The sequence below is a fragment of the Neolamprologus brichardi genome, chromosome 5 (genome assembly GCF_056152115.1).
Source record: "Neolamprologus brichardi isolate AB-2024 chromosome 5, ASM5615211v1, whole genome shotgun sequence".
Lineage (NCBI taxonomy): Eukaryota > Metazoa > Chordata > Actinopteri > Cichliformes > Cichlidae > Neolamprologus > Neolamprologus brichardi.
In genome coordinates, this window is record NC_142108.1 from 32,650,615 (window position 1) to 32,675,015 (window position 24,401).

Sequence of the window (24,401 nt, forward strand, 5' to 3'; positions counted from 1 at the left end):
GGGTGACCATATTTTTGATTTCCAAAAAAGAGGACGCTTGGCCCAGTTATGAAGAATTTTAATAATACTGTTTGTTTAAAGAAAATTTTAACATATTTAAAAGATGCCTTCTCTGTGCGGTTAATGAATGGTGAAAAAAAAATGTCATTTAGGCTTTTACAAGTCAACAAGTGCAAAAATTTTTTTTAAAAATTGGCGTTTCTAACCTCAGTTAACTTTAGTTGCACGCCACCATTCTTCCAGTCAAAGTATGATTGGGAATATTTTCTCTGTTCCGTGGTTACTTAAGTCTGAGAAATGTCACCGTGCTGGATTTCATAGCTTCAAGAGAGACAATAGCTTCAGTGTTGGTGCAGCACTGCTGAACTTTTTTAGCTGTGTTAAAGTCTGGAAATGTTTTTTTGTTTTTTTTAGCAACACACTAATGCAATCCATGGATGTGTAGCTAATGTGATGCTTCATAGTATGAAATGTCAGTGCACCTTCTGCTCCAGATACAAGCATCCTCGTTTTTCCAGGTGTAACAAAGAACTCAGTCAACTTACTAGATGAATTTTCGCATCGCGTGCAGAGATCGGCAGTAACGTGTTACTTGTAACGCGTTACTGTAATCCGATTACTTTTTTTCAAGTAACGAGTAAAGTAAGGGATTACTATTGCAAAAACGGTAATTAGATTACCGTTACTTTCCCGTAGGAACGCTGCGTTGCTGCGTTACTAAAACCGTGATTTTTTTGCGAGAATGTCTCATGACAGTGACGTAAGCGAGTGCGACGTTGGTGACAACAGCTGTGTGCAGATCAACAATGGATCATATATCGAGTGCAGAGAGAGTATGAGCGTGCAGCGTTTAAAGCGTGGAAGTACTGACCTTACTTTGAGTTTGATTCCATAAAAAGTGACAAAAACATTAGTGTCCGTTGTGCGTGGGAAGAAAACTTCTTTTTACAGCGAAAAAAACCCCTAAACTTCCGAACAAGCACCGAGTAGCTACGACGTAATGGGAAACTCACAGAGAAACTCGCGGATTCTTCCACTGACCGCTGCACACCTGCACCAGGGTAACCCTCCACCTACCCCACTCCTGCTTTACAGGCGAAAATAGAGCAACAGGACCGCTAGTCTTTGACTTTATTTATTTTCTGCTGTGTTTTACTTGCATCTATTTGAAAGACTGAGTGTAAACACACAAAAAAATATTTTATGTGCTGGAATGTGCAGAAAATAGGTTTAAATGTTAAACAAATTTCTTCCAGTCAGAGAATGGTGCATATAATTAAATATTTGCTTGATGCATAAAGTTAAAAGATTAAAACTAATAAAACAAGTTTTAAAAAGAGACTTTTCCATTTGATTACATTTTGTATGATGGATTATGCAGAAAAAGTAGAATTGGGCTGAAAGATCTATCGCTTTATCACCTATTCAGGTTGTAAATCGTGTTTTTAAAAAGTAACTAAGTAACTAGGTAACTAATTACTTTTGAAAATGAGTAATCAGTAAGGTAACTGGATTACTTTTTTGGGGAAGTAATCAGTAATTAGTTACTGATTACTTTTTTCAAGTAACTTGACCAACACTGGTGGGGAACAACCACTTACACCACATTTCGGGGATGATGTTGCACATATGGGTCCTCTGTAGGAAAACCCGGACATTTTCATCCATCTCAAAAAAAAAAAAAAAAAACCCGGACAGAACATGAAAGTGGACGGTTGGTCACCCTAGCGTTTACCTCTTTCCAGTCTTTATGCTAACCTAAACATAGCTTAATTTTTCTTATTCTAGCTGCAGAAAACTACAAAAATGCTTCCACTGAGGCTTCAAATTACAAAGTTGACCAACTTTTTTTTTTTTTAATCAAATGTTACCTTTATACATTTTACTTCAAGAACAAAATAACAATTCAGACTTTCATAATCTTTTTATTCGTTTCATTTCATACACGTGCATGCTTTTTCTCTTCAGTCCAGCTCAGTTAAGGCTCAATTGATTCGGTTCTTGAGCAGACCTTCGTGTTTAATCTCGCCTTATGTAATTTTATTGTTTTGGGTCTTTTATCTTTTTTTAAACAGCTACATAAAAACTTCATTATCAGAAAGAACAAATTTCCACCCTGAAAGCTGCCCACATGCATGAATAATAGCAAACTACCGTCCATCACGTAGGTTTGTCATGGAAACCCAAAGCTAATAATTAAAACCCATTTACAACACGATCCCTCCAACTCCTGATTTCTTTAAATTCCCCAAAATCTGATCAAATCCCAGCCCTCCTGGACTTTAGTCCTCCAGTTTATGCTCGATGAGTTCAAAGGTCAAACTTGAAGCGTACAGATCACTCTTGTGTTGCCTTGTTTTAAATAAAAGCCAGATTAAATATGAATGCAGTCATCGTTTCCATATGAACACGTCATGCATGAGGCAGGAAGTGAATCTGAACAGCTTTGATCTCCTGCCTTCAGCAGCTCTTCATCAGCTCTTCATCACAGCTGATGCGGCTCCTTCTTCCTCGTTATCGACGTGTAAGACGGATGCTCCACATAACTATAGTTTATTACACCTCCTTCATCCTCATAATCTATATCGTCCTCTTCAATATCATCAATATCATCATCGTCCAGGCAGCAGCTGTCCCCGTCTGACCCCTCGTCCTCTTCATCCTCTTCTGGCACATTCTCGCAGCTCATCCTCATCTTCTTGCGGTTGTTGTTCCTCACCGACGCCTCCAGAGCTTTCTGGCGACGGTAGAAGTGGGAGAACTTGTTGAAGATGATGGTGATGGGCAGCGCCACCACCAGGGTGCCACCCAGGATGCAACCGCTCGCCGCCAACTTCCCGACCACCGTGACCGGCACTACGTCCCCATAACCCACTGTGGTCATGCTCACCGTCCCCCACCACCAGCAGGCCGGGATGGTGTCCAGGCCCACATCCTGGAATCAGACACAGAAGGATGCTTTAGACATCCAAAGTAATGATTTTCAGATGTATTAATATTATTATGTAAAGAACACAATTAAATAATAAAATACTTTGGTATATAAAATCTATCAGAACAAAGTTGAAGCTCAAAACTAATTTTCAAGAGGAAGAGATTAAATAAAGACAAACCTCTGAGCACACTGACTAATGTGCTCTTTGAATTGAATCATTAGTAATTACACCAACAGGTGTGTCTTCAAACATCACAGATATCCCTGAAAAACAGGATAACTGCCACTTCGACTGTTCACTCACTGATATTTTTATTTGTTACAGACCAAAGCAAAGCTGACAGCTGTGAAGGATTTATCAGCGTCTAACGACACTAATTAAAGTAAAACACTCTGTGAGCCAAAACCTTTTAATTAGCCAAATGTCATGAAAATCAGCTCAGGGATTTCATTGGCAGGAGGAACACGAGTGAGTATTAACACAAAGACTTTGTTACAAAGTAACTGAGTAGTTGGTTGAAGTGTGTAGGCATGTTTTCCGTCTTCATACCGTAGCATCCGCCAAACATTTTGCAATGTAATGTTTGCTACGTTCATCGCCGTGTTAGCATTCCGACATTTAGGCTACGTCCACACGTACCCGGGTATTTTTGAAAACGCAGATTTTTCTATGCGTTTGCACCTTTCGTCCACACGTAAACGGCGTTTTTGGTCACTGAAAACGGAGATTTCTAAAAACTCCGGCCAGGGTGGATATTTTCTAAAACTCCGGGAAAAACGGAGAAAACGCAGCGTCAAAGATGTGCGGCTTTTTTGACGTCACACTGTGCGCCACGTTATTGTTTCGGTGAAATGAATTTCTACAATACTGTTACTGTTAATTGTACTCTCTGCAGTGTTTAAATGCTTACATATACACACACAGTTACTGTCCCTCCACACATACCACTCGGTTCTGCTTCTATGCCCCAGCTTTGTTTACTTTTCCCACCGAGGCTTCTAGACTTCTGATTGGCCAACATTTCTACACGGTTAGGAATATAGCGCCACCTGCTGCTTTGGCATGTTCCTAGCAGCGTTTTCCTTCATTTCTGCCTTTACGTGTGGACGGGATTATTTTTTAAAACGAAAACGGAAAATCTCCGTTTTCAAAAAATACCCGTGTACGTGTGGACATAGCCTTATACTGAGAGGAATTTAAACTGCTCAGAAAGTTTTGGAAACATTCAAACTGTAAACTGATGATGGCTGTAAAACCGTACGCCAAACAGACTGACACTGAAATCACTGAAACTAAGATGTTAAACTTTTAAAAGGCAAATTCAAAGAATTTATTTGAACACAAACTAAAAGTGAAATGATTTCCACCAGTGAGGAATGCGACCCCACGTCAGTCAAACTTTACCTCTTCATACTCAGCAGTGTAGGCGATACCCGAGAAGACGGACACTCCCACGGCCAGGTAGAGCAGCAGGATGCCCACCTCACGGTAGCTGTGCTGCAGATAAAACACAGCAGAATTTAGCTGCTAGCTCCGTTTCAATCGGACCGCAAAGCAATAAAATGCATATATTTTATATATGTAACTTATAGCATGAATAAAAAAATATGGAAAAAAAACCACTGACAGTATAGTTTTCTGAGATAAAACAGACGGTTATGTACGTCCAAGTCAAAATCCTGCTCCTCACATACAAGGTCTTAAATAATCAGGCCCCATCTTATCTTAATGACCTTGTAGTACCATATCACCCTATTAGAGCACTTCGCTCTCGCTCTGCAGGCCTACTTGTTGTTCCTAGAGTATTTAAAAGTAGAATGGGAGGCAGAGCCTTCAGTTTTCAGGTCCCTCTTCTGTGGAACCAGCTTCCAGTTTGGATTCGGGAGACAGACACTATCTCTACTTTCAAGATTAGGCTTCAAACTTCCCTTTTTGCTAAAGCATATAGTTAGGGCTGGACCAGGTGACCCTGAATCCTCCCTTAGTTATGCTGCAATAGACGTAGGCTGCCGGGGGATTCCCATGATGCATTGAGTTTTTCCTTTCCAGTCACCTTTCTCACTCACTATGTGTTAACAGACCTCTCTGCATTGAATCATATCTGTTATTAACCTCTGTCTCTCTTCCACAGCATGTCTTTATCCTGTCTTCCTTCTCTCACCCCAACCGGTCGCAGCAGATGGCCCCGCCTTTTGTTGTGATTTGGCGCTATATAAATAAAATTGAATTGAATTGAACACGTCATTACGTGATTGACAACAAAGGATGAATCCTGGCAGCTGTCATGAAAATGAAGGTGGATGCAGAATGCTGTGTGTTCCAGGAAAAATGGACACCTGATTTTTTTTCTTTGTTTAAGTGAAAGGCAAGCTGTGCCCAGTTTGTGGCACGGCGCTGGCGCCATTACAGTTTGAAACATGCTAAACATGATGAGCTGAGAGCTCAACGTTAACGCTCTTCCTTAACAAGCAGCTTTCACACGACCACAGACGGACACAGAGAATATTACGTATGCAAGTTTTGTGGTGAGTGCATTAATAGCCATGAAACCTCCTGAGGCTTAGTAACACGGTACTTACAGACTTTTGCATCCCTGAGTATGTGTTCATAATGGTATGGCCCGAACTTTGTAAAAAATGAAATGGCCCCTACCCCTGCTTTAAAGGAAACAAATGTCAGCTTTATTAAAATGAAGAAAGATGGTGCTGAAAAAGAAGTGTAAAAAATAAAGAAATGTGGATCGTTTACACTGTGAAAAACAAATCTAAGAGAAAAAAAACAGTCAGTGGAGTAAAAAAAAGAGTTATCTGAGTTATCTGAGAAATGGAGCATTTCCACAAATAAGCAGCAGTAAAAGTCAATTCACAATGAAGCTGGTCTTTTTTCAGAGAACTGCTTTTTCATTAGATTATGCATTTCCATTTTCAAGTTCAAACTAAACATTAAACTAATGTTTTGAGTTAAAGGCTTTTTCATTACTTGATATGCAGGAAAGAGACCAAATAAGCTCTCAGTGCTTCATTTCAAACGCCGGTCACGGATCAGGAACTTTATTAAAGTGGTGCTGCACTTTAATAAAGGCTTTAATAATTCTCTGCTGGAAGGAAGAAGCTCATGGTATAGGAGACGGAAACACAACGTGCAGATGTAATGAAAACCAGGAGGAGCAGCATGGTCCTTCATCAACAACTCCACCCCCAAAAAATGTCAAATAAAACAGAATACATGGATTTTAGTAATATCAGATTATGTTCACAATAGAATTGACAAAATATCTAATTTTAAGAAGAATAAATGCTCATTTTGAATTTGATGACAGTAGTCCATCTCAGGATCCTGGGACAGGCCGTGCATCCATAAACATCTGGGAACTCAGGAGACCAGCTGTCAGAAGTCAAAGGAGACTCCGAAGTTCTGGACTCTGCATTCACAACCCAGCGACCGACAGCTGTTTAACAAGTGTATTTACACAAGATTTAAAAGGCAGCAGGACCTGAGGCTGATGAATCACAGGACGGTGATTCAGGCGGCTGTTTTGTCAACAAAGGAGAGAAGAGTTAGTCGGAGCCAGAGCAGAGGTGTGGTTAGACTATCCCGACATCCTCGGAGGGACGGGTGGAGCGGTGGACAAGCAGGTAAGTTTCCTCAGTTCCTTTCTCAGTGCACACAGACCAGCTTGGAAATCCTGGGAAAGACGTCTGTTGCAGGTCAGTGGCTTAACAGGTATGCTGACTGATCACAGTCTGAGAGGTTTGGCTCGAGAAGGTCTTTAAAATGAATCACTAATCCTCAGATGGACGGCATGTGCAAAGGGCGAGAAGCGATTTTCAGTTGGTGAAAGGTCCAGACTGCAGGCTGCCACTTCAGCACTTGGACTCTATCCAAGGAGCTATGCTGCGGGAAAAGGAAGGCCTTCCCTGGAAAAGTTGTCGTCTGGATGGAAGCATATGTAATACCATCAGAGATGCAGGTTTCTGAACTGAGTGCCGATAACAAGCCAGATGTTCCCTCTGCTCTTTAGCCCAGAGGCCGTAGCATCCATGATTTCCAAATAGAATTTCACATTTCAGTTCGTCTGACCTCAGAACAGTTTTTCACGTTGCCTCAGTCCAATTTTAATCAGCTATGAGAGACGGCGTTCCTGGATCACGTTCCCATACGGCTTCTTGTTTGCACGATAGAGCTTTAACCTGCCGTCCCGCGCAGATGGCACGGTGAGTTGTGTTCATAGGCAGAACCGACCCTGCACACAGATTTCTCCCAATTCTCTGATTATTTTGATGATATTATGCATCGTAGATGAGGAGATACTCACAGCCTTCACAATTTTAAATTCAGGAACATTATTCTGGAATGTCAAAGGAGCTTGGGAAGAAAAGCGTCTGGACTTCTTTAAGTTGCTTGAAGACGTTTCACCTCTCATCCGAGAAGCTTCTTCAGTTCTAAGGTCAAATGGTGGAGAGTCCCAGATATAAACCTAGTGGGAGTTTCCCCCCACAGAGGGACAAAAGGACCCCCTGATGATCCTCTACCTAATCACATGAGCCAAGGTGTGAAAATGGGTGTAGGTCACAGTCAGCCAGGGTTTCAGGTGAGCTTATTGTGAAACCTGGCTCCACCCTATCATGTGATTTCCTGAGGTCAGATGGCCCAGGATGTGAGTGGGTTGTTAAGGCGTTTGGGAAGGGAACTCAAAACTGGATTATAGATGGCAGACAGTTGGTGTCGTAAACCACCGCCTCTGTTCAAAGATGGTCACTCACAGTGGACGCGACCATCTTTGGGGGGAAACTCCCACTAGGTTTAAATCTGGGACTCTCCACCATTTGACCTTAGAACTGAAGAAGCTTCTCAGATGAAGGTGAAACGTCTTCAAGCAACTTAAAGAAGTCCAGACGCTTTTCTTTGCAAGCTCCTTAGACTACAATGACCTGGATGACTGAGAACCTTCACAGACATTATTCTGGAATATTTTACTTCTTAGAAACGGTCTCTCTGAGCTTTTCAGTGAATAAACTTTGGGTTTATGAGGTTTACAAAAACATTTTACGCCGCGTCCCAACTTTTTAGGAATTGGGATGGTGCGTCCATTTTCCCCGCTGGTGTCACTGATACATTACATATGATACTAAACAAACACAAAAAAGTTGCTTGGACTAATTTAGAATCCATCCATCCATTCGCTTCCACTTATCCTTTTCAGGGTCGCGGGGGGCGCTGGAGCCTATCCCAGCTGTCATAGGGCGAGAGGCGGGGTACAACCTAGACAGGTCGCCAGTCTGTCGCAGGGCCAGACAACCATTTGCGCTCACATTCACTCCTAATGGCAATTTGGATTTTCCAATTAACCTATCCCCACAAGCTGCATGTCTTTGGACGATGGGAGGAAGCCGGAGTACCCGGAGGGAACCCACACAAACACGGGGAGAACATGCAAACTCCACACAGAAAGACCCCGGCCTGATGGTGGAATTGAACTCAGGACCTTCTTGCTGTGCGGCAACACTGTGCTGCCTCTGATTTAGAATATAAAACCAAATTTCAGATGTTAAAGGTTGCATAAAGAAATTCTGAGCAGATTAATGTGTAAACATGACTTAAAGTGTAAATGTTGCCATCATAGATTGTGCTAGCTTCAAGGCTTTTACAGATGACCTCACTAATCTAACTTATACCTTGAAAGCATGATTTGAATGATAAACCATCCACAGCGATGCTAACTAATTGGAATTGCTAAGTCGTGTGTTTCCTAATGTTGTTTTTCTTCCATCTCAAACACACTGACACAATTCAAACTCAACAAGTGAACATCAGTGAGATCTTGTGTTAAAAACTGCAGCCCACATGCAAACGTTTGTTTCCTTCAGTTGTCTTTTTTGTGTGTCATCTCCAAAACAGTGTGCATCACATCAGCTGAGATCTGCTTACAATCCATCAACCTGTATCTGAGGTGTCTACAGAAAGGTCAACAGAACAAAATGTCAAAAAAATGCAAAATAAAAATCAGTCACGTTGTTTGTACGGCTGCTTAATGTCGCTCTGTGCATGGGATCCACACATTACAAAACTTTGTGCCTCTGTGGGAGCAGACAGAGTCCCCACTCACCCGCAGTGTTGCTCCCAGTGATCGCAGGCCTGTCGAGTGTCGCGCCAACTTTAACACTCTGAAGATCCTCATTAACCTGAACACCTGAGAGGACAAAGAGTGGACGATGAGTCTGAAGCTTTAAAAAGAGTCTAACTCTTGCTGCACGGCAGCAGCTGCGGACATTCACTACACTGATCCAACGGTGGAGTCACGAAGCTTCAAATAACGGGGTCAGTGAACAGACGCGTGATCGCCGCGAGCTTCAGATGGGTTTTTTCTAATGAGCACAGAAGCCACACCCACCATGTGCTGTAAGCTTTTGTTTGCGAGGAACAGACAATCAGAATAAAGTTGCATCAAAGACATGTTGGTGTTAAAGACCCTAGCATTAGCTCAACAGGCCCATTTTATTTTTAGTGCTCTTTAAATGACAGTAACTTTGTTACTGCTTCTGCTAGAGACAAAATTCAATCCGTTTCAGAAAGAAGACAAGATGAGCTTTAGGGAGATATTTGGGGTATCAGGGAAGCACAAAGCATTCACAAGGTACTGCCGTCTGAACAAAGAAAAATCAGCTTCACATTACTGTAACTCCTCAACCACACTGGGCTACAGAAAAATGGTTCCTGAAAGATGAGAATTATTTTATAATTTTACAGCCACAATGATAAAATAAGCTGTATGATACTGGTGTGATAAAGGGTTCAACAGTGGGTGAACTGAGGCGCCTCATTAAATATAACTGTTTTGAACTGGGAATCATAAAAAGCTACTCGATTGTGAAACGAAACCCTAAAAAAATCCCTGACCCCAATGTTTTAAATTTAAAATGAACTGTACGTTATTGTTATAAAGAGCAAGTTTTGTGTTGTGGCATTTGAATCTGTTTGTCATTTTAGAAATATTGATTGAGAAATAGCTCCAGTTACACATGTATCATAGTCGTGCACTAATTAGCCGCACAGATCCATGAAATGCTAGACTGTCATTCAGGACCTGGAAATACATCAGACTAATGGAGCTACAATCCATAAGCCTTAGTTTCCTTCTGCTACAGGATAATCTTAAAAGTGTGACATTAAGACCTGTGAGTAAACATACACTCTTACATTGACTTCCTTTATGATTTCTCTTCATCGTGTGTAACAGGGCTGCCACGATTAGTCGACTAGTCACGATTACGTCGACTATTAAAATCATCGACGACTGATTTAATAGTCGACGCGTCGTTTGAAGCTTTGTAAGATCCCAAAAGACGCAGGAATAAGTAGTAGGATTTAAGAGTGTAATAACGGACTGAAACAGAAGATGGCAGCACTGCATGTACAAGGATGCCAGCTGCCGTTAAACCCCGAAGAAGAAGAAGTAGCTCTGTCCCAGAATTCATAGCCAGCCCAGCCCAGTTTCCAACAATGGCGGCAGCTAGTTAGTTTTAATATTACTCTTATTATTCTTTCTGGGTCACAAAATAAACGTTTAACTTATTTTCAGGCGAGAATGTAGCTGTGTAAACCTCAAATATCTGCTCAGTTTATCAAGACACCACATATTTTCAAAAGCGCTCCGACGTTTTCGGAGACGTCTGTTACCCACTAGCTCGATAGCTAGCCGGGGGCTAGGCTCACTAGAGCCGTGAGAACACCGGACTCCCGGCTAATCGTTTTCAAACCCACCGCTGTCTTTCGCTACTCAGGTTAAACATGATATATAAGTCACTTAGATAACTTAAAAATGTTATTGTTTGGCTTTTTCAGTATTTTATTTGTTCCTGAGTAAATCGGTTTGGCTGAGATTAAAGTTATAGTTTTTACACAGCTGAATAAACGTCAAGCAGACAGCTGATTATCAGAAGTGTGAGATGCTCCAGAATTTACTCCGGTGTCCTGTTATATTTTAGATAGCAAGGAGTTTATTAAACTTCACCGAAACAATCTGCAAATTTCATTTAAATTTAATAAAGTATCATCTTGTCTTTATTTTTAGTTAGCACATACCTTAAACACTTAAAGCTGTAAGCTAATGATAGTTATATAAGAGCAGATGCTGCTGGTGCAATAAGCTGTATGTTTTACGTCCAATGGATGATGATCTGATTAGTCGACTAATCACAAAAATAATCGGTGACTAGTCAACTATCAAAATAATCGTTTGTAGCAGCCCTAGTGTGTAATATAAAATGAGTGTGGTCCGAGAATTGGTTGTTGTAGCTTGTGTGATCTCACTCTACATGGTCTGCAGTTATTAATACTGTCTCAGCGTTACAGTTTGAGGCTAGCAGAACCTCCACAGATGGTGCATGTAATATTAACAGTGTGCTCTTTGAATTCAAATTTTCAATTCAAATTTTTATTTGTCACATACACAGTCATACACAGTATGATATGTAGTGAAATGCTTGGATGATGGGACTGATGAGATTAATACTGCATATCAGACACTGTCACCATAAATACAAACATTCACAGCCTTTACTGAGCGATTATGACAAATGTGACGAATCCTTCGTTACATTTTTACCAGAGCAGCATGCGGTCCACATCCACAGCACAGACCTGTATGAGTCGTCCCACGTTTCCCAGCTCGGACTCGGATCCCAGAGTCATGTCAAAGACCAGAGTGACGTAGATGGGAACTACAGACACCATGTCAATAATGTTCAGAGGGTGATGGAAGAACTTCTTCCTGTTTGGTGCGAGCAGCAGCCGCGTGACGACCTCAAAGAGATCACAAACACTCAGCGTTTGTCACTGTCCTCTGTGTTCAGCGTCTCTGTCAGCACTGACATATTTGGGCCTAATATTTAAGTTTAGGTATTTTAACTGTGCCTGGAATTTGTGTTTGGTTTAAACAAAGTAAATAATTAAACTGATGCAAGTCAAACCAATTGAAGGATGTAACAGCTCATGGTCTGACTTTGCATTCTTTGAGGGGTTTTTTCTCTGTGTCTCATGAGTTCCCCGCGTCTTTGTGTGATGTTCTTTGTCTTCCTTTCATTTTACTTCCTTCTTTATTTTAAAGATTTATTTGACGGGACAGCAGTAAAGAGGGGAGAGAGAGCGGGGAAAGATACACAGTAAAGAAACGTGGGCTCAAACTGACGTTCTTCCTGTTTTATTTTGAAGGGTATTTCATCACTTGGCTTCCATAAGTTTAATTCCCTCCTTGTGTACCTTTCTCTCTCTGCTGCATTTACTCTGTTAGTCTTTGTGAAGTTGTCCCTGTGTCTTCCTTCACGACCTGTTTCTCTGGGGGTTTTTTCACTTCCTGCTCAGTATATTTTCGGAGTGATCCTCTCTGTTCTGTGTTTCCTGCCTTCACTGTGTAGCACGTTGCTATCTTTCAGGAGTATTTAAAGTGCCATTCATCCCTGCAAAGACATTAAACTCTTCCCTTTGATAAATCTCCAGCGTGAGATTAAAACTGCCATATACATATTTATGATCATTTTAAAGCACATTATCTTTATTGTTTGCTTAACTGATTCACAGTGAAGTTTAAGTTTAAGACATGCATGGGAAATGCCCTTATACACAACCTTAAATATTAGACCCAGTGAGTTTTTAGTGCACAGTAAAACAGTTCACAGCATGCTTAGTTTTAATCACCTCACCTCGAAGGTGAACCAGCAGGAGCAGAACACCTCCAGCGCCTGCATGGTCGGCTCTTCAATCAACTTCCCATCAGAATCAAAAGTCTGGGAGAAAAAAAGGACAGAGGACAGTTTCTAAAAGTGTTTTAAATTAAACATTTAGTGATTTCAAATGTATTAAAATTTGAAAGCCCATTAGATATTTTTATTTTGAAATAATTACAAACACAAATTTTTATTTATGTATCTTTTCAATGACAGACATCAAAGGTAGAATGCTCAGGTCAGCATGAATGCTGATCTTAGGGCCAAAGACAAGAGAAACACATGGTGGCTAAACAGAAATGATCTGTTGTAATAAAGCAACAGTAAAAGTGATGATATAAGGTGGACTAAGGATAAAAAACGTGTTAAAAAATAGATTCAATAAGGCATCAAGAATTTAAATAAAACACAAGTAAAATCTTTCTGACTGATTAAATCATTTTATTGGTACTTTATTCTTCTGTAATTATCTTTATGTAAATAGTTGTTCGTGTGTTTTGGGACTTAATCGGGAAAAATCTAAAGCACAGAGAGCTGTGTGTCCAAGCTGTCGATTTACTGGTTCATTTAGTTTCCCACCATCACCTTTGGCCACTTACTGAAAAAGTGAGGTCACAAACTAAGGAAATGAACTTCCTCTGCAGACCGTCTGAGCAGTTAAAGGACACACTGGAGAGATTATATCTCAGTTTACTTCCTTAAAAAGCTGGAGGAGCTGGCCAGGACATCGCTGTCCCTGTGACCTGGACCCGGGTACTTTGGCTTTCACAGAGCTGACTTTTAGCATCACTCTGTTTGGATCCAAACAATTATCAGTATTTTACTTTGTTTTCAGTTCAGGTTGTTTCAAGCATGTTTTTCTGTCTTTCTCAAAGCGGATTTAAGACATCTTTGGTAATATCAGGCGAGTGTAAGTCACACAAAATTAGTTTGTCTATTTGATTTCACTGAGTTTGACTCTGAGAGCAAACAAACTGTTTTAATGAAACTGTGGATGAAAAGCGTTAAATACTCTAATTGCCTTCACGTGAGCCCAAATCAGCCCGATGAAGCCAACAGATGCTTCCTGCTGAAACCTGACTGAACCGTGTTGTTTGGTCTCCACGTTTCGAGCTCGCCGTACCCACCTGATACTCTGGCATGCTGTTGATACACATGGTGGAGATGGATGTGAGCACCACTGCGATGGAGAGCAGACTGAAGAGCTTGCTGGGGATGGAGTATCCCGGGTTCTCCAGCGTCAACCACAAACACTTCCTGATGTTCCCATAACGCACTTCCTGGAAGTGCTGCATGTCTCTGCGAAGGTGGAAAAGGGCAGCGAGTTAATAATTTATTTAAAAAAAGGAGAAAGAAAGTGCAGCTGTGTGTCTTTTACTTGTTTAAGTCGGATATCTCGTCCACAGATGTGTCTACGCTGCTGGCGTCGCTCTCATCGTCCCAGCTGCGATGTCGGCTGCTCTCCAGCTTGCGGTCGTGGTAACGGTAACTACAGCAACTGTCCAGGAAGAACTCATTGATGCCCCAGTACTCGATCTCCTGGCTGTTCGGGGAATAGAAGCCAAATCAAGGTTATCTATGCAGTATTAAAAGAAAAGTGCAAACTACATCAAAATAAAATGATTTCCATGTGTTTTTTCTCTCATCTGCTTCCAATGTTATTAGTGCACTAAATGGATCCATGACGTGATCCATGATCCATTCACGTTAAATCTCTGCTTGTTCTTTCCAGCACAAATATAACACTGACACACCTGAAGATCCACTACAGGATTTGCAGATTTGCTTTGGTGTGAAAACCAGGATGTGTTCCTGAAGGTAACCAACAGGCTTTTTGAGCAAACCTCAGTTTAACAAAAGTTAAAGAAAAGTAAAACAAAAACAATCCAACCGTGGAGCTCAGTGTTTGCGTTCATGCCCAGGACATGTCACAGGACCAATCAAAGCCTCCACCGCCAGCGCTGCACCCTCAGTGACTGTAGATGATGTCACATTTGTGCACAACAGCAGTGCTTCAGTGTGTGAGATCATGAATAAGAGGTGAGATGTTACAACTTAGTCTCAGTAGTTTGGGTTTGTGACTTTTTTAAAGGATCAGCTGCTTAAATTTTACACGATTGTGTAGAGTTGATGAAATCATTTTACTGTTTATGTTTTTAGGTTTTAAAGTTTTTTATGCAAAGCAACAATGAACAGTGGAGTCCGTTAGCAGCTGCTGTGTCTGATTACAGGTCAGATGAGCTAAACCAAGAAAAACTGAACTGACTAAAACCAGTTACAGCTAGATTGGTATGACAGGTGTAAAGGTTCTCTGGGATGCAGAGGGATGAGGATGTTAAAATGAATGTTGCTCAGTCAGACCTGAAGGAGAAGACGCACAGCTCCTCCATGATGTGAAGTTTGCCAGTTTGGTAGAAGTGGATGACGTAAGGGAACAGGCCGGGATTCCTATCAAAGTAAAACTCCTTCTCCTGCACATCATAGTCGTCACACACCTATAGCAGGAAAGGTGGGAATACGACAGAGGAAGAGTGAAGAAGAAGAGAAGCAGGTGGGCTTTTAGTAAGTCAAGCAAAAATCCATCACGTCTCGTGTCAGTCGTATCCCACTCACGCCCAAACACCTGCAGTATGGCCTCCTCTGAGTCACATGCCAGCAGCTTTCCCAGTCTGGTGTCTGGGAATTTCTTCAGCGTGCTGGAACAGAGGCTCCTCTTCAGACCTCCGACGTTCACGTGGACGAGACCCTCGTCAGAGTCCTGGTGAGCCCAGCTGGGCAGACTCTCCTTCCCCATGGTTAGATCAGCTGAGACACAAAGACAATGAAATGAACACAAACTGAAAAACACCACTGTGACACTTTTTAGAGACATTTAACATTGTGGTGACATTATTAAAAGGCACGATGTAGATAAAAAAGAAGTGAGTCTGATCTATCGGTGTGTTAGCCTGAGTCCTGTAAACATACCCTTTCCAACATATTTACCACATCATGCAAGTTTACTAAACCATCTGTCACCATTCATTTCCTTTCACCACATCCCCGCATGTCTCCGCTGCAACAGTTTCCCTTTGTGTCAGTCATTTGCAGTGTTGATCAAGTTACTTGAAAAAAGTATCAGTAACTAATTACAGATTACTTCCCCAAAAAGTAATCCTGTTACTTTACTGATTACTTATTTTCAAAAGTAATTAATTACTTAGTTACTTAGTTACTTTTAAAAAACATGATTTACAACCTGAATAGGTGATAAAGTGATAGATCTTTCAGCCCAATTCTACTTTTTCTGCATAATCATCATACAAAATGTAATCAAATGGAAAAGTCTCTTTTTAAAACTTGTTTTATTAGTTTTAATCTTTTAACTTTATGCATCAAGCAAAAATTAAATTATATTTAACATTCTCTGACTGGAAGAAATTAGTTTAACATTTAAACCTATTTTCTGCACATTCCAGCACATAAAATAAAATATTTTTTTTTGTGTTTACACTCAGTCTTTCAAATAGATGCAAGTAAAACACAGCAGAAAATAAATAAAGTCAAAGACTAGCGGTCCTGTTGCTCTATTTTCACCTGTAAAGCAGGAGTGGGGTAGGCGGAGGGTTACCCTGGTGCAGGTGTGCAGCGGTCAGTGGAAGAATCCGCGAGTTTCTCTGTGAGTTTCCCATTACGTCGTAGCTACTCGGTGCTTGCTCGGAAGTTTAGGAGTTTTTTTCGTTGTAAAAAGAAGTTTTCTTCCCACGCACAACGGACACTAATGTTTTTGTCACTTTTTATGGAATCAAACTCAAAGTAAGGTCAGTACTTCCACGCTTTAAACGCTGCACGCTCATACTCTCTCTGCACTCGATATATGATCCATTGTTGATCTGCACACAGCTGTTGTCACGAACGTCGCACTCGCTTACGTCACTGTCATGAGACATTCTCGCAAAAAAAATCACGGTTTTAGTAACGCAGTAACGCAGCGTTCCTACGGGAAAGTAACGGTAATCTAATTACCGTTTTTGCAATAGTAATCCCTTACTTTACTCGTTACCTGAAAAAAGTAATCAGATTACAGTAACGCGTTATTGCCCATGTCTGGTCATTTGTGATAAAATTGCTGGTTAATTTCGAAAACTGTGAACGTACATGGATAAAACCCAAACAGCCAAGCTCAGACATAAAAATCAATTCAGCTTTGAATTAAATCTCCACAGGACACAAACACAGATCTACAGCAGTTTCTGTGAAGACTTCTCATTAACCCCCCCCCCCCCCCCCCCCCCCCCCCCCACCCTCTTGATTCTTGTCTCACATGTGAATCTGTGAGTAAGACACATAAGTGAGACAGCGAGAGAAAAGAAGCATTAAAATGTAATCAGTCATCTTAAAAGGAAAAGACATCAGAGACAGAAAAGCCAATTCAAAGTCACGTTTCCTAACTTAAATCGGCGTTTTCAGCCGTGGTTCTGCTGAGCCGAAGCTCAGAGGCGTTTCTCAACGTTTTCTTTTTTTCAAAGAGAATTTATCGACGCATGGTTTTCTGAGTACACACGATCTTTACGGTCCAGATTCAGTTACATGAGAGCTGCTTTATATTCGGCAACCGCAGCCTTCTAGTGAGGAGTAAGTACTGCGATACAGTATCACTAACAATGATAAATAATGCCCCTCTGTCCTACTGTCACTCACTCAAACAATCAAGTTTTATTCTTATTCTTGCATCTATACGTCATGTACAGGTAGAGGAAACCTATGCAGTTCAGGCTGCACAGTTTATCCTTCTCCTCCTTCCTTCTATGAGTCACATGTTCCAGGCTTCAGACTGTGCTAAACACTCAGATTCACACAGTTTTTTCTGCTCTTGGGTCTTTGTGATGTCATAAAGAGTGGACATCTCCACCAATGTCCATCCTGGACATTATGGATGGGGATAGAAAATAATATATTCCCCAAAACCTTCAGTTTGTGATGAGCGACCAATCAGAAACAAGCTGGGAGGAGCTAAATCGTCTGGTTTCAGACAGAGGATGAACTGGGAGAGTTTCACCATGACATAAACAAGGATTGTTTTGAACTGCGATCACTCAGAGTTATTCTTGGGGCTGGAAATTAGCTGAATACAAACCCTTTGATGACAGACACAAAATTTTAATAGAAGCTGTGATCGTTCGACTGAATCATGACTCATCTCTCGCCCTTAATCTTTGTCGTCTTTATCTCAAGCTGAGTCAGCACTCATCAACCCCCCACGAAGAGCGTGTAACAAAGAAGAGTCTCAGCTTTATTTTCTGCTCCAAATGTTTGAGCTTCTTTTTAAAATTCTAGCTCCTCTAACTCCACCTGCTCCTCTAAATGCACTTTTAAGACCAGGGGGGCAGACACTAATATGTAAGTACAAAGAGACATTTTCATGTTGACCACAAAACACAACGAGCACTGAGTAATTTTTTCGGATCAGCAATGGGAGAAAGCAGTATCCAATGTCCGTTATAGTACGTCCTGTGCCAGGTTACAACTTATCCAGTTCAAGGTGTTGTACAGGGTTTACTATTCAAAGTCTCGTCTGTCTGAGATTTACCCACAAGTAATGGATCAGTGTGAGAGATGTCATGCCACCCCATGTGACCTAGGCCATATGTTCTTTCTGTGCCCAAGACTCCACGGCTTCTGGAGTCAGTATTCAGTTATTCTTTCCAAGGCTCTTGGGACCCAAATCTGCATGGACCCTTTTCTAGCTGTTTTTGGGCTTCCAGTCAACACTGGTCTAACCGACCCTACACACTTCAAAATATTAGCCTTTACATCACTTTTGGCTGGACGTTGCATCTTACTCCTTTGGAAATCTTCAAAGCCACCTTCAGTTTCTTTTTGGTTTAGAGATGTGATGTCATTTCTTAAATTGCAAAAGATAGGCCTTGTGGCGAAGGGCAAATACAGAGAATTGTATCGTAACTTGGGCCCCTTCGTAGACTATTGCAAGTCATTAAACGCTCTACCAGCTGATTAATATCATCCCCCCCCCCCCCCCTTTTTTTTTTTTTGTGTTTGTTTTGGGGTTTGTTGTTTGTGTTTGTTTTGGGTTTCTTCTTAGGTTTTGTTTTGTTTGTTTGTTTGTTTTTTCAATTTTATTTAAGCGTGTGTGTGTGTGTATTATCGTATCTGTTCATGTAAGAAAAACTAAAAAATATGTGAGGGGAACAGATTGTATTGTCATTGTAAACTAATGTACACTTGTCTCTCAATAAAAATATGAAAAAAACAAAAAAAACACGAGCACTGGTTGAGAGCCAGACTTAATCTAAGCGTAACCACAGTTTGTACATTTTCAAAGTGTTTCTGTGCAAGAAGCAGAAGATTTAAAACGGTTCTTCTGACCACATGGTTTCTTGCAACTTTCTCCATCAAGTTTAAAAAAAACAAAAAAACATATATCGATGCAGCCAGAACTCCCACACATGCTCATTTACTGTACTCCCGGTGCAAACACCCACACAGCGTGCATACTTTCACAACAAAAAGAAGCTACACAATGAAATCAGACAACAGACGAGTAAATTACAAAGTTCACATCAAACCCCCAAAATTGTGCAAAGTGCTGTGATGTTATCAGCGTCTCCCAAATCTCCCTGCTGTGATTTAAGATGTTTTTTTAACAATACCAAGGTAACATGACCGCCAGGAAAACATAATTCAGTTCAGTTTAGTTGCCAAGAATTGCATTAATATCGCTTAGCAACAAGTAAAGGTTGTGAGGATGAAGACGTCTGCAGCACTGTTTTCATTTTCACTCGATCACCGCCAGTTTGAGCTGAGTGTAACTCGTGCTTTTGGAGCTACAATTTACAGCCGTCCCCCAAACACACCACACAACAGTTTATTGTGACACTCTTTCAAAGACCTGTCTGAGGGCTGAGACTTGGTGTCATGTGACGACTACAGTTGGATATTATACGGCATGTCTGGTGAGGATTCCCCCACAAGAACCTGACACTTCATAACTTGTGTTTCTGCACCAATTTGTACTTTTTTTTCACTGATGTCTTTAAAGGGAACACAAAAATCCTTCAGTATATATACTGTGGTCTAATAATGTGAGGCTTTAAGGCCATTCTGTGTTGCTTTTAAAAAATTATGCTCAGTTATTCCTGGTAATAGTATCCCTGCTGGGTTAACTCGCAGACACATTTCCTCTTCATCTTCTGAGCTTTGACTTTTGCAGTCATCAGAGTCTGAGCTGACGACGTGTCAGGCTGCTTTTATGTGGGGAAATCTGGTTAAACATGTGTCACATGGCCACATCAGTACTAAACTGTTGTGTATATTTTAAGCCACTTTCAATAGGTCAGATGCACTTCAGGCGGAAAATGCTGCTTCCAGTTTGGATTGTGATTGATATTCCCTCAGTGTACACCCTTTGTGTGGCCGTCCTCTACACACAGAGTGGAGCAGGCAGCAGATGCTGCAGGGGAAACAAAGGCAGCACAGGTGACAGTTTGTATTTGTCATCAGAGTGTAAATATCCAAACGGTTGCTTCTCATGTGGTGCTCACTCTAGCAGGACCGAGGACATCCATCCATCCATCCATCCATCCATCCATCGTGAGGCTGCAGTAAGTGCCTCGCTGCAGGTAAAGTGTAGCTATAATGTATTGTAACAAGGTTACACAGCCTCTAATTACAGAGTGTAGGAAATCGCCCGAGGAATCGCAGAGAGGTGTTAACCTAATGTGGACATAATGGCGTTTTAACCAGAACGCTCTGACTTCATCTGCTCCTGAATCTTTCACTGTCTTCCTGCTGGTATTTAATCAGGTTTCTCTTCGCTCAGCTCACTGATTTATGGTCACACGTCCTGGCTACTGTTCGCTTCACCGCAGCTGGAATCTGTCTTCATCCATCAGCGGCATGTTTGGGTCAAACTCAGAGACGGGTGTAAGAACTCACAGAGCGCTGGACAAGAATAATAGTAATAATAATAATAATAGATTCAACATCTTTCTTCAACAGATTTGCAGACTGCACAGATGGTACCAAAGGAAAAAGTACTATAGCTTACAAAGGGTATATTAGACTTATTAGTTACTATATACAATAATGGATTTCTATACATTTAATCAGATGACCTCTTTTGTTGTAAGATTCAGATAATTATTTATTCAAAGTTTTTAAATGACCTAACAAAGAAAAGTATGTCTTTGTGCCCCCCTCTCCCTGTTAATGCCCTACCTGCCCCTGCACAGTTACCAGCTGTCAGCTACACAGAAAAGGATCCTGGTGTTATTTGTCTCTCAGAAACAGTTCATAACTTCAACTCATTCATGTCACCTAAAAGGTAAACCTGTTTCTCCATCACCTGTTCAGCTCTGATGGTTCAGTAAGGACATCTCCTGGTTTCATCTTCATGTTTCCCTCTCACCAGATAACCAAACCGACATCATGACCAGCAGCTTTTATAAATACATTCTAACAACAGCTGATCAAGCTTAAACGTGCTGCTGTTGTTTAGCCGCTGGTTTCCTCTTTCTAGTGCAAAGTGGGCGATAAACAAACAAGAAAGACGGACTTGCGGCAGAAAACCCGATTAGCTGATCACTGATCAGTTTCATGTTTGAAGTAATAACAGGAGAGGAAGGGGGAGTGAATAAGAGAAGTAGATGCAACTGCGCAGCAAAGACAGAATAACTCCAGCTTTATGTCTATTTTTTAATTCTAGCTGAAACACGGGACAAATCACTTCCTTTTCACCTCAATATGGAACTCCGATGGTCAGTCCAGCTGTGGCTCAATACATCAGTTGTTAAGCTTGACGTGGAAATACTCTGCAAACATTCAGGGATGAACTCACACACTTGCTTTACTTCTCTGCGATCGTTTTCGCCGAGATGAACTGCCGCGGTTAGGAAGCATGTAGGAGGCTCCAAATGCTCCAACAGACCGCCGACAGGTGTCGCAGACAACAGCCGCTCTATCACGTGACACATACTGCTCCGATGCGCCGAGCTGGGTTACGCCAAGTAGCGCGTTTTGTGAGGTGATTTTGTGATACTTTGGATCGGATTACATTTTTTATTTCTCTCCGATATCCGATCCAGTAATTTAGGTCAGTATGGGACCAATACCCATACGTAATATCGGATCAGTCCATCTCTAATTTAAACCCCGTGGGAGTTTCCCCCCAAAGAGGGACAAAAGGACCCCCTGATGATCTGCTACCTAATCACATGAGCCAAGGTGTGAAAACGGGTGTGGGTCACAATCAGCCAGGGTTTCAGGTGAGCTCATTGTGAAACCTGGCCCCACCTTATCATGCGAATTCCTGAGGTCAGATGGCCCAGGATGTGAGTGGGCGTTAAGGCGTCTGGGGAGGGATCTCAAAACTGGATTATAGATGGCAGAGAGTTGGTGTCGTAAACCACCGCCTCTGTTCAAAGATGGTCGCTCACAGTGGACATAGATGCTTCTTTCCCTCCTCTTTCAAACCATCTGTCCTCTCTGTCCAAAATGTGAACATTGGCATGCTCGAAAGAGTGACCTTTGACCTTTAGATGCAGATGGACAGCTGAGTCTTGTCCTGTGGAGGTGGCTCTTCTATGTTGTGCCATGCGCTTGTGAAGTGGCTGTTTGGTCTCTCCAATGTAGAGGTCTGAGCATTCCTCGCTGCACTGTACAGCAAACACCACATTGTTAAGTTTGTGTTTTGGAGTTTTGTCTTTCGGGTGAACCAGTTTCTGTCTGAGTGTGTTGCTGGGTCTGAAGTACACTGGGATGTCATGCTTGGAGAAAACCCTCCTGAGTTTCTCTGATACATAGGGGATGTAGCCGGTGTATCAGAGAGTGTCTGGGAGATCCCTTCCCAGACGCCTTAATGCCCACTCACATCCTGGACTAAGTTTCACAATGAGCTCACCTGAAACCCTGGCTGATTGTGACCCACACCCGTTTTCACACCTTGGCTCAGGCGATTAGAGGATCATCAGGGGGTCCTTTTGTCCCTCTGTGGGGGGAAACTCCCACTAGGTTTAAATCTGGGACTCTCCACCATTTGACCTTAGAACTGAAGAAGCTTCTCGGATAAAGGTGAAACGTCTTCAAGCAACTTAAAGAAGTCCAGACGCTTTTTTTTCCAAGCTCCTTAGACTACGATGACCTGGATGACTGAGAACCTTCACAGACATATCACACAGCCTTCACTGAGCCTGGATTATGTTGTTGTTAGAGTAAACTGCTCCCGACGCTCAGTAACTGACTTTAGCTCGAAGGAGTTTGTTCAGGATAAGAAACTCCCCACGCTAACTTTAAAGTATGTTTGTTTTTGTTATCTGGAAACACTATTCAGCCACTGCGGCTCTAAAATGATAGATTTCCTCAAAGCCTCTGTTTCTGACACCAACACTGACCTAGAGATGACCCATTTTTTAGATTTTGTTTCACTAAATGAAACAAACATAGCTCTTTATTACCCGCTGCACTGCATCTGTCGTATTAAAATGGGCTTATTATGCTCATTTCCAGCTTCAGATGTTTATTCTCGGACTTTACCACAGTGGCTTTGCATGATTCCGATTTTGAAATAATCCTTATTTGTCATGTACAGGATGGCTTTCTTCAGATTGGCTGCCCCTTGCAAACAGAAGGTTTGTCCCTGAGAGTGCTGAGTGAACCTCAGACTGTCTGAAACCTCAGTGTTTCAGACAGTCTGAGCTTGTGGTTGACAGGGATGAATATTATTTAAGTTTTTACAAATTTAGTATGAACATCCACTGAAATAGTATACACCACAGGAAATTTACAAAGAGCAGAATAGGCCCACTAAGGGCTCCACAGCTTGTTAATGAAATCTTAAATAATACTTTAAATATTTTCTTGCCCCCCACATTAAATAAGAGTGAGATGGAGCCTCCGTGTGTCTGTAATTACATGCTGAGCTCTCCGGGGAGCTGCTTTGGTGCACATACAGAAATAAAGTTGATCTATAATTCAGCACCTGCAACCTGGAATCACAGCGGTGGGGAAAAAGCATCTTCAACAACAAACTCCCTCCGTGAGCGAGAAGCAGCGCTGCAAACAAAAGGGCGAAACTTCCCAGAGTAATCTGGGATAACTGGAGCTGCCACTTTAAATCCATTTCACTAAGACCACGCGACGAAAAAAGATGCTGGTGTGTGTTAATGTGACTTACCTGTGATGTCATCTTCACCCCATGATGAAGTTTTTCACTCCTCCACCTCTGAAAAGGATGTGATCGCTGGAAAACAAACAAGAAACCTTGTAAAACCCGCGCGACCTCCTCGTGCTGGAAACTTCAGCCTCCTGCTGCAGGGCTGTCACAGTCCGCCGTGCGCGCGCAGCTTTCCTCCATCTGAAGCGCTCATCGGTCCGTCTTCTCTGTCGGAGGCGGTCTTCGGCTTTTTCCGTCACATTCCGTAACAAGAGCCGACCTCCGAGTGAGACACGTCTCCTGTTTGAAAGACTTTTTATGATGCGTTTGCGGCACTCAGCGGTTATTCAGAGTTCAGCGAGGCTGTTTTTAAAGTTTGAATCTCTCCGCGGAGAATCAGCGCAGCTGCGTTAAACTGGCTCCTAACACCGTCATCGTAATATCTCTTATATCTCACATCTGGGATGTAAGCTCTGTGTGTGTGTGCGCGCGCGTGTGTGTAATAAAAACGTGTAAAGTCCCAAATGCCGCCACTTCTTCTTTTTCTTCTTCTTTTTTTTAAAATTAATTTAGTTTTATTTCCTATATTAAGGC

General features: G+C 41.8%; 1 protein-coding gene across 2 annotated transcripts; it reads right to left on the minus strand.

The window, feature by feature from the left end:
• Window positions 1–1,877: 1,877 nt before the first annotated feature.
• si:dkey-43k4.5 (delayed-rectifier potassium channel regulatory subunit KCNS2) lies at window positions 1,878–23,983 on the minus strand. Of its 2 annotated transcripts, XM_087841392.1 has the most exons (10): window positions 23,829–23,983; window positions 15,282–15,463; window positions 15,020–15,153; window positions 14,037–14,201; window positions 13,786–13,957; window positions 12,635–12,718; window positions 11,577–11,738; window positions 9,043–9,126; window positions 4,341–4,433; window positions 1,878–2,935 (listed from the first exon to the last, which is right to left on the minus strand). In XM_087841392.1, the coding sequence occupies exons 2-10, from the start codon at window positions 15,450–15,452 to the stop codon at window positions 2,486–2,488; spliced, it is 1,515 nt and encodes a 504-aa protein (XP_087697518.1). In that variant the 5' UTR covers window positions 15,453–15,463; window positions 23,829–23,983; the 3' UTR covers window positions 1,878–2,485. The 2 variants fall into 2 exon arrangements, with proteins under 2 accessions (XP_087697518.1, XP_087697519.1); XM_087841393.1 differs by lacking the exon at window positions 11,577–11,738.
• Between the last annotated feature and the right edge of the window lie 418 nt (window positions 23,984–24,401).